The following is an 11,282-nucleotide window of genomic DNA, read 5'->3' on the forward strand; positions in this document are numbered from 1 at the left end:
TTTGTCAGCTGTGCTCCATGACTGTTTTGCTTATTAAAATGTGAGGATTAACTTTCATCAGGGCCGATTTTCATCTCCTTACCTCCCTGTTTTTGGGCCTGAATGGCTCGGTAGCAGACCTCCCCATTGGTAGTGCTTTGCCACCAACAGCGCTTTAATATTACTGCAGCATAATAAGACCATATTTGAAAACATAAACTGCTAGGTTGAATAGTAAATAATAAAGAAATGTCAAATATTTAAAGAAAGTCTGTGTAGACTGTTCATGATTTCTCACTTTTGTATCTTTAGAGAAACTGGGATTCAAGACAACAGTGGCTGTGATGTGTGGTTCAAAACGCTGTTTCACAGAAAGACAACCAAAGACAAGAAATGAATTTCTGAAATGTGAGAATCTTAAATTTGACCGTGGCATTGGACTAAATATTTGACTTGATGAATTCTATATTATTTCTCCATTTATAAGAGGTATTTTTAACTTAAAGCGGTTGACGGCGAACATCATTGTGTCCTTGTTGTGGAAAATCTAGAAGTATTATTTTGTTTTTAGGATAAACTAGAATGTGAAGCTTTCAAAAGTATCAGTCCAATAAGTCATCTGTATCATTAACGCATTGATATTTCACAATTTTAGACCTTCTGTACTTTACAATTCAGTTTTTTTTAAAGAAGTGTTTGACTCAATTGCAGTTTAGTTGGCTAGATTTACATTTCAATTCAATTCAATTTCAATTTTTATTTGTCACATAACCAAATACAACAAGTGAAATCCAGTCAATGAAATGCTTTTTCCTTAACGAGCCGAGCGCACCAAGCAGCAAAGGACTTGACAGGTATGGAAGGCCCCAAAAATGGCAGCAGTTCATTTAAATTATGTTTTTGCTTGTCCTATGCCATTTGAGGTTTGCTGAGCTCATCGTATTATTTATGGTGCTCGTTAGATGCTGAGGTGTCACCCAAATCAAGACTGAAAGAAGCAGGATTTGTGTATTTGCCAGGTTATGAGGGGAGATTTTCCTTGGTCTGCACCAAGACGTTTTGGATTGCCTCGGCCAATGAATCTTGGAAAACTGGGCTGTGAGAATGGTTGCCTGTCTACAACCATCTCCAAAATGATTTAACTTGATTAATGGAATCTCTATTATCTGTGTAGAATCTAATGTGACCATTTTTCAGCTCTATAGTACTCCCTCCACACCCATATCCATTTACACTTCTGATTGAGGAATTGATCCAATTACCCACTTACCTTCTACTTGAGCCAACTCCCAGAAGTCAACACCAAATTAGGTGCAAGGCACCACAATCTAAGTGTAAAAAAGTTATTCCGAAGCTGGTTAGGTGTAAATATTTTGTAATCATGAGAAGGCAGCCAGCAACTGAACCTGCGTCCCACAGAATATTTGGTCCTCTCGGTTGAGAGGTTTGGGGATTTATTATTCTGAGAGAAGCAGGATTTGTGTAGTTCCTAGGATACAATGAGCTGAAAATACAACAGGAGTCTGTTGGCGTGAATTCCCAATTAGATATTATTCCATTCCCTTTTTCACAGCATTGACACATTATCCACTGATTTTCTTGGGAGTCTGTTCCTCGTATTTGCAAATTTGTGAGGTAAAAACATAACCTTTAGTTTCCAGTTTAACATGAGGTTTGTTATTTTAAATCTGTGTCCTCTAGTTCTGTGCTCAGACTAAATCAAATAGCCTGTGTACATCTGCATTATTTATGCACTCAGTGTTTTGTACTACCAGCCAAGTGTAGAAGGCTCAAATGAGTTATCTTTGCTTTCTGATGCTAGATGCAGAGACACTAATTCCCTTGTTCACATGGTGTGTAAGGTCACTTGTTAGCCAGCTTTATCAGGCATCAGGATCAGGTATTGTACAACTCAAGCTTGAAAAACACTTAAGATTTATAGGCCTAGAAATTCAGTCGCGTTTGCGCCCACTTATTGGCTATAGAGTGGTTTGCGCCGGAAGTTTTTTAGCGGCCGAAATTCAGTTGGTCCCTAACATCGGCGTTAGCTGGTAGCGCTGCGCCGGCACCGATGATGTCATCGGTGTGCGCAGCGCCCCGGTTCCAATGCTATTCCGTGCCGATGGCCAAATTCAGTTGCGGCTGCCTCGCCCGTAGCGGCCGCAAACAGCGTTTGAAAAACGGTGCCTTGCAGCTCCGAGAGGCCGGCGCATAAAGGTGGAGGGGTGGCCGGCCGCTTTCCCGGCGGCTGCCTGGCCGCACCTCCCTCCCCGGACTCCTGCACCACCCCCCCGCGGCATTGGTGTCTGACTCCCGCGAGCCCGGCACTTCTCCGTGGTGCCGGGCTCATTTGCCGGGGGAATCCAGCGGCGATCTCACGGCTGCAGGCAGCTCCTCCTTAAGAGAAGGAGGAGGCCTGCAGTACCCCAGCCTGCCGCACCGCATCGGGTGCCGCAGCGGCAGCTGGACGCCTGAAACTGACTTTCATCGTCCCAAACGAGGCGGCCAAACCCTGCAATAGCGCCCGCCTCCGTCTTGGGGCGGCGCAACTGAATTTCAGGCGGGCGCTACGGGAATCCGGGCGAGCGCAAAATTTCGGGCACTAAAGACCTGGCGCAGCGATACCGAATTTTTAGCCCATAATGTTTTCTGACAAGTCTAGGACCTGAGTTTGAATTTATTCCAGCCAAAGGCAGTTCTCTGTCTCACTTTTTCTCTCTGAAATGCCCCATAAAGGAGACCTATGCATGGAGGCAGAGGGTATGGCTGAGGTACTAAATGAATACTTTGGGCTGGATTTTCATTCAGGAGTCGGTTTGGAGGCGGGACTACAACTTTCGGGGTTGTAGTCCCGCCTCCATCGAAATGCGGCCAATCCACGTGATCTTAACTTGATTGACCTTGTTGAGCCCACCCAGCAGGCTCAGCAGGCCAATTAAGGGCCACCCGGCAACAGGTGATGTCACAGAGTGAAATTTCATCTGTCAAGACGTTTTGAAAGATGAAATATCAGTGTTTCACAGCTGTTTGAAGCTGTCAAACACTGACAGTCTTACTTCTAACACGAGTCCTTCTCCACAGACTCAGTTAGAAATCTCTCCTGCACAGAAAGCTGCAGGCTGTCACTTTTGACAGATCACAGCCATTCTGCTTTCTGTGCCGGTGAGATGAGGGACTCCCCGAACCTAAAGGAAGGAAGGCTGAAAAGGTAAGAAAAGGTCATTTACACTTCTTTAATCACTTTAGACACACCAAACACACTTACCTTTGCACTCATGCACACATCACTCACCTGAAAACTGACATCTCGACCCCTCCAAGCCCTTCAACCCGACGGCCCGACTCCTCCAACTTGGCGTGGTTTGGAGCCGTCGGGAATCCCACAGTTCAAGCTTAAAAATAGGGATTAGGCTAAAAACTGCCTGTTAACTACCTGTTAACAGGCAGTTAATTGGCACTAATCCCTTCCCGCCTCGGGGAGGCGGGTCCCAGTGCGGGGCGGGTACCCGCCTCCTTTGAAACTGGCATGGAGTCGGGTTGGGGTCGGGACCCCCGATTTCGGGAATTTAACCCCCCGCACGCCTCCAATCCCGACTCCACGGCACACTGAAAATCGAGCCCTTTGCATCTGTCTTCACCCAGAATGAAGATGCTGCCATAGCCATAGTAAAGGAGGAGGCAGTGGAGATACTTGATAAGATAAAAATTGATAAAGAGGAGGTATTAGACAGACTGTACTTAAAGTAGACAAATCACCAGGAGCGGATGGGATGCATCTTAAGATGCTCAAGGAATTGAAGGAGGAGATCGCGGAGGTACTGGCCATAATATTCCAATCCTCCTTAGATATGGGGGTGGTGCCAGAGGACTGGAGAATTGCAAATGTTACACCATTGTTCAAAAAAGGGTGTAAAGACAAACCCAGCAACTACAGGCCAGTCAGTTTGACGTCGGTAGTGGGGAAGCTTTTAGAAACAGTAATCAGCGACAAAATTAACAGTCACTTGGACAAGTGTGGATTAATTAAGGAAAGTCAGCATGGATTTGTTAAAGGCAAATCGTGTTTAACTAACTTGATCGAATTCTTTGATGAGGTAACAGAGGGGGTTGATGAGGGCAATGCGGTTGACATGGTGTACATGGATTTCCAAAAGGCGTTCAACAAAGTGCCACATAATAGGCTTGCCAGCAAAGTTGAAGCCCATGGAATAAAAGGGACAGTGACAGCATGGATACAGAATTGGCTAAATGATAGGAAACAAGAGTAGTGGTGAACGGTTGTTTTTACGACTGGAGGGAGGTATACAGGGGTCAGATCTAGGACCACTGCTTTTCTTGATATATATTAATGACTTGGACCTGGGTGTACAGGGCACAATTTCCAAATTTGCAGATGACACAAAAGTTGGAAGTATAGTGAACAGTAATGAGAGTGATAGACTTCAGGCTGGTGGAATGGGCAGACATGTGGCAGATGAAATTTAACGCAGAAAGGTGTGAAGTGATACATTTTGGTGGAAAGAATGAGGAGAGGAAATATAAACTAAAGGGTACAAACCTAAAGGGGGTGCATGAACAGAAAGACCAAGGGGTATATGTGCATAAATTGTTGAAGTTGGCAGGGCAGGTTGAGAAAGCAGTTAAAAAAGCTTATGGGATCCTGGGCTTCATGAATAGAGGTATAGAGTACAAAAGTGTGGAAATTATGATGAACCTGTATAAAACACTGGTTTGGCCTCAACTGGAGTATTGTGTCCAATTCTGGGCACCGCACTTTAGGAAGGATGTGTAGGCCTTAGAGAGGATGCAGAAAAGATTTAGGAGAATGATTCCAGGGATGAGGGACTTCAGTTACGTGGATAGACTGGAGAAGCTAGGGTTGTTCTCCTTAGAGCAGAGAAGATTGAGAGGAGATTTGATAGAGCTGTTCAAAATCATGAGGGGTCTGGACAGAGTAGATAGAGCGAAACTGTTCCATTGGCAGAAGGGTCGAGAATCAGAGGACACAGATTTAAGGTGATTGGCAAAAGAACGAAAGGTGACGTAAGAAAAAAACCTTTTTATGCAGCGAGTGGTTAAGATCTGGAATGCACTGCCTGAAGGGGTGGTGGGGGCAGGTTCAATCACGGCTTTCAAAAGGGAGTTGGATAAGTATCTGAAGGAAAGAAATTTGTAGGGCTACAGGGAAAGGGCGGGGGAGTGGGACTAGCTGATGTGCTCCTGCAAAGAGCCAGCACACGCTCGACAGGCCGAATGGCCTTCTTCCGTGCTGTAACCATTTTATAATTCTATAAGATACCTGTTTTGGCAGTGGATTCTCAGTCTGATGCCCAGTGGCCATGGGTTTAGGGCAGGAAAGTGCCCAGGATTCAAATCTGTCTGAAAGAGAATATGAGGATGGCTGATTTCAGGAGTGGACATGATATACTGATGCTGAAAAGTGTCCCCTCACCCCTCCCAAGGTTGGGGTGAAGGCATTTTTGGAGTAAGAGAGAGACTTTGACTCTGGATTGAATCCATGCTTTATTTAACCTGGGAATGCTTGATTCTGACAATGCCAAAAGTGTTCTATTCCCTTACGTTGATATGCAGAAGAGAAAAAGTGTTAAATATCTGTCTCAATTTGTGCCAGCTATCTTCAAGATAGTAGCCTAAAATGGACAACATACTTAATAAGCGGGGTGGAAATAATTTCAGATTTTATTTGTAAAAGTGATTCCATTGCTTAGTGTGAATCTGTTGTTATTTCCAGATGCTGCTACACTGGTATTTGACCCAAACACAGCTCACAGGTATCTTCGCTTGGTAAATGGCAATCGTAAGGTCTCCAACACGTCCCCATGGCTGCACCCATACCCCGACCACCCTGAAAGGTTCGAGCACTGGCGGCAAGTGCTGTGCACAGAGAGTTTCTACATGGCCCGATGCTACTGGGAAGTGGAGATCCGTGGAGAGGGGACTTATGTCGGCATGACTTACAAAAGCATTGACCGAAAAGGAGCCGAGAGCAATGGCTGCATCACAGGGAACGATTTCTCCTGGTGCGTACAGTGGACAGGCAAGGAGTTCTTGGTCTGGCATGGTGACGTGGAAGTGCCAGGGAAGGTTAAGAAGTTTAGCAGGATAGGGGTGTACTTAGACTATCGAAGCAGCATCCTGTCATTTTATGGTGTTGAGGACACTATGACCTTGATACATAAGTTTGAATCTTCATTCACGGAACCACTATATCCTGCATTTCATCTTTCAAAAAAGGAAGCATCAGTTTCTCTGCTTTTACTTGACGAAGATGCAGCATTGAAAACTGAAACTTTGTAGAATCATCTTTTGGGCTGTATATCATTGCAGTGTTTTCCCCCTGTAGCCCAACTCACTGAGTTCAAGCCCACATCACACATTATAAGCTCACATTCAGCTAACCAGTGAGAATTGCAGTGGTTCAAAGAGTAAAAGGTCAGTAAAGTGATTGATGTGAAAATCCACATTTTTGTTTTAAGTGACATTTCTCTACAGTCAATCCCATCTTGTTTTGTTCTTTAGTAATTTAATATAAATGTTTGAACATAAGAAACAGGAGCCAGCCATACGGCCCCTCGAGCCTGCCCTGTTTGACATGTAGTCTTCCCATTCTATTACAGCTGTTGCACTTAGGGTATCAGTCACTCAAGGATCCAGCTTTTCATCTGATCCTAGTTGCTAAAGTAGGTGCTCTGTTTTGTCTCTTCAATTGCTGGGTGATGATGACAAGCATTTTGCAACAATTACACAGTCGACCAGACAACATGAAGTAATAACTGATTCTTCCTATTAACTCGTCAATGAGATCTTTTTTGAATGTAAGTAATAGAAAAAGACTAAATTCTCTTTTTCTCACCACTTTTCTCCCTCCTCCCTTGTTGGGGTTTTGTTTCATGGGCACCAGTCATCGTCTAATGCTTTACCCAAAAGACCATAATTCATAACTTTTTTTGTTGGCTTACTAATCAAACGTGGGAAGCCCCACAGCCAAGTCTGCAAGCAATGTTGATGCACCAGCCCTTCCAGTGACTAGATAACACTCGGGCCCATGCAGAACCCTGGCAGATCTTCCCCTCCACAGCCCAGGAGTGCTGAGACCATTGTAGCTCTCCTACCTTCACCCAACTAGGCTACTCACTGCATAAACGCAGTGAGCCATCGGAGACATTGTTATACACCAATCAATTCTTGCTGAGGAAGTATATATCACACTTATTACATGTATTTACAAAAGAAACAGTTTATAATCATTCTAGGCAGGGTGGGCAATTCACTCACGCTTCAACTAGTCTGACACACTCTGTAGATTTAATATATGATTTTACAGAGTGGAAATGCTGGCTTATATGATTCGGATGTCTGTTGTTTTTATTTCATCAGTCTCAGCAGTGAATTCTTTAATATGCCTTCAAACTTCAAAAGCAACAGAGCAAAACCTTCAACAGGCATACTTGCTGAGCCACAACTGAAACCCACGTGATTTTGTTGAAACTGTAAAAAAAGACATTGATGCGCTATCAATTACTCATAAAAGACTGAGAGTTAGAAGAGTAACTAAAGGCTTTTATTAACAACAGAATGGAGGTCTGCCTCGAGTGGTCGACCGGTCCAGGATACAAAGGGCTGGGGAGCAGTCACCTTTATACTAGGACCTGTGGGAGGAGTCAGCCGAGGCATGTCCAGGCATGTACACAGTGGAATACAAACAGGACAAACAGGAATACAAACAGTGGTTTACCACAGACATATTTTGATAAATTACCCTTTTTTGACAAACAGAAGGAAAGAGGGATGGATGCTGAACAATGACATAGAAACGTAGTAGGAGCAGGAGTAGGCCATTCGGCCCCTCGAGCCTGCGCCGCCGTTCAATGCGATCATGGCTGATCATCCAAATTCAGTATCTGTTCCCTGCTTTCTCCCCATACCCCTTGATCCCTTTAGCCTTAAGAAATATATCCAACTCCTTCTTGAATATATTTAATGAATTGGCCTCAACTGTGGTAGAGACGATCAACTGTTTGAGCGCCCAGTGATGCTTTGCAATTAGCCTGATTGGACGCTGTGTAATAACAAAAACCTCTTAGTCAGTGACTTTGTGCAAATCACTGCTGATTCAACATTACTATAGGCATGGAAAGCACAGTGGCAGTGAAATTAAACCATGGGTGTGCAGATGCTTCAAGCTTTTTCATCCCAAATTCCTCTCTCTCTTTTAACTGAGATAACACCCTACTTAAAATAAATAGTTGCTAAAAGTTACTTCTTTAAGACTCATTTTTGACTATTAACTCTGTCCACTTGATATCCATTTTAACTTTCATATATCCCCATAGCCCTCACAACTGGATTTCACAAATTAAAATAGATTATAACATGGAATTTGATTATGTATTGGAACAGAAGAATAGTTCAGAACTGACAGTATTTTCTAATTATTTTAAAATCCTGCAGCAGGTTCACGACGGATAATTTTCTTTAAAAAGTTTTACGATGGGTAACTGAATATTAACTGGAATAAAAGTCTGCTTTAAGAACAAACCACTGTAGCATGCTTTCATTTTTTGTTGTTGCCAATTTCTCCCCTTTTGCCCTGAAGGTGCTGACTCTTGCTGGGTTCGGCTGCCATGGATGCCAGCAGTCCATCAGTACCTTACACAAGTGGCTATTCTCCATGTGAGACCCCAGACAGGGAGTGCCTGCAGTCTATCCGACTCTGTAGGCCATCACTATGAGCCTAGCCCTGTCCTCGCCCGATGAACACATACGCGCACTTTCCTGCAGGAGCTTTACTGGAGACCGAGCGCAAAGGGGTTTCCGGCTGATTTCTTCTCCCTGACCCGGGGGTGCCGAGGCCAACTGTAGCATTGGTTGAGATCAGTGAGCTCAGCACAGATCACCAATTAAACCTGCAACCTTCTGGTTTGCACGGTAGTTGTACGCAGTCTTTAAAGTATGCATTTATCTGAGTTGTTGATAGGAACGTGGTTACAAAGTATCATAGAAACACATTAACTGTTAGTGCCAATGAATTCTTTAACAGGTCAAGCATCATCGACAATCAGCAAAATTAGAAAACCTGATGTCTGTTTAAATCCTGCTTTGTTTGATATGAAAGTCACACTGGGTATTTTAGTATTTTCTTCTAAGTTTCAACAGGTATTGAGCTTGCATGAAGAAAATGACAGTAGAGGAATGTGTTACAATATGATATTAGTTGATATCCCAAGGTGCTATTAATGGACAAAAAAAATTAAAAGTATAAAAATTATATATATTTTAAATATATATTGTACAATATATGCGTGTATTTCCTGTGACGCCGTTCCTCCTCTTCCAATTTATTGCTTTGTGATGTCAAGTTTTCACTGTGACGTCATTCCTCACTACGGCCACATGGAGAGAAAATTCAACTTCAAAACGGGTGGTGAAGTATTGGTGCCCGTTATACAAGCTGCTCGATTGATTTAAATGGAAAGCAAAATTGGGTGGGGTGCCCAACGGGCGGCCAATCCACTTCTGCCCGTTATATGTCCCTGAAGTAGGATCAGGAAATAAAGAGAACCATTCAACAGCAGCAACAACTTGCATTGATATAGCACTTCCCATGTAGAAAAATATCCCAAGGCGCTTCACAGAGGCATAGCCAGAAATAAATGGCCACAAAGCCAAAGAAGGAGATATTAAGAGGGGCTTATTCAAAGGGGAGGGTTTTAAGGAGAGTCTTAAAGGAGGAGAGGGAGGATTTTCCATTGTTCAGTTGTAGCACTGGAGGAGATTACAGAGATGGGGAGATGTGAGATCATGAAGGGATTTAAACACAAGTATCAGAATTTTACATTTGAGGCATTGGGGACTGGAAGCCAATGTAGGTCAGCGAGGTCAGAGGTGATAGGCGAGTGGGACTTGGTGCAGGAGAGGACACGGGCAGCAGAGTTTTGGTAAACCGAGGCTTATGGAGAGCGGAGGTTGGGAAGCTGGGAAGGAGATAATTGGAATAACTAAGTCTGGAGGTGGCAAAGGTATGGTTGAGGGTTTCAGCAGCTGATGGCTGAGGTAAGGGATATTCTATAACTGATCACATGGAGCTGAGTAAAATTGGCTTGGGATGACTCTTTCATTTGTGTCTGGTCTCTGTTCACCACTGCACCAATACTGCATAGGTGCAACTACTGGGAGGAGGGGGGTTTGGCATGGGTTAAAGCACCCTTTTCCCCACTCTAAATCTTGGATTTGCCCTTGATGCTCTGTGTGGTTGCAGCTTTTGTATGACGATATGAATGACTGAAAGGATAGTTACTTGTCCTAGCCCTTTGGGGCTATCCCGGATCAGGCGTATTTCTCAGATGTTCACTTTCACCTAAAGTTTGAGGTAGCCGAATCCTGAAGACGCTTAACTGGGTCTAAAGGTCCGGACTATCTCTCCCTAAAGGAAAGGAGCAACCCGAGAATGTTACCGTCCTCCAGATAGCACTTTTAATAAGTTTAGCCAGACAGTAACATCCCGGATATTATGAGGGTCCAGAGATTTCATTCAGAAATGTAACTCTTCAACAAAGAATGTACAGAGATTGGGTTCGCGAGTTGTTGATACAGAAGACTTGAGACAATAAATATAGATTTATTAAAAAAAACATGCAATTTACAGTTGGTGAACAATCAATTGCAACGTTAACAGTTCTAAAGAGAAAAAATACAATCTTATTCTTAACAGAGAATCTTACTTTTAAATCTTAACTTCGCTACAGTATTACAGTTCTTAAACGTTTGTTATACAGGATATCCATCAATTATCAAGGTAGCAGTTACCTTCAATCCCCGAGGTAGAAAAGAGTGAAGGACTACAGCGCCGCCCCTGTAGTCGAGAATCGCTTTGCCTGATTAAAGCAAGTCTGATTTCCTCATTCGAGACTCCAATATTTACGCCCCTTTTTCAATTGTTTTTCATAAGGTTTCTGTTGATCCAAGATAATTATCACTAATCATCTATTAGTTGACCTACTGAAATTCTTACTGCCACATCATCAATAGCTATTGGGAGTTTACCATATGTGAGCAAAGGGCAGATGTACCTTACATCATTCTCAAGAGGTTTTAATCAAGATCATACATCCAGGGTTGGCCATTGTCTTGTTTGAATAAGGTTACCCATTTGGGGCCATGCATTCTTCTGTTTCAATAAGGTTACTTATTCAGGGTCAACAACTTGTCCAATTTCAATAGCCAGAATTCTTTCATAGCTATTTCATAGTTAGGTTTCTAAATTTCCAAACCCAGTGACATGA

General features: G+C 43.4%; 1 protein-coding gene across 1 annotated transcript in view; it reads left to right on the forward strand.

Moving 5' to 3' along the window:
• Positions 1-9,236, forward strand: part of LOC147102707 (tripartite motif-containing protein 16-like protein) — a 40,549-nt gene extending 31,313 nt beyond the window's left edge. The window contains exons 5-6 of the mRNA XM_085963432.1: positions 292-387; positions 5,732-9,236. Of these exons, the coding sequence (XP_085819558.1) occupies positions 292-387; positions 5,732-6,297 (662 nt within the window). The 3' untranslated portion in view covers positions 6,298-9,236. The remainder of the gene's footprint in view (positions 1-291; positions 388-5,731) is intronic.
• The last annotated feature ends 2,046 nt before the right edge of the window (positions 9,237-11,282 follow it).

This window comes from Somniosus microcephalus, chromosome 21 (assembly GCF_052327205.1).
Source record: "Somniosus microcephalus isolate GS21.2 chromosome 21, FLI_Smic_1.0, whole genome shotgun sequence".
NCBI classification, from domain to species: Eukaryota; Metazoa; Chordata; class Chondrichthyes; order Squaliformes; family Somniosidae; genus Somniosus; species Somniosus microcephalus.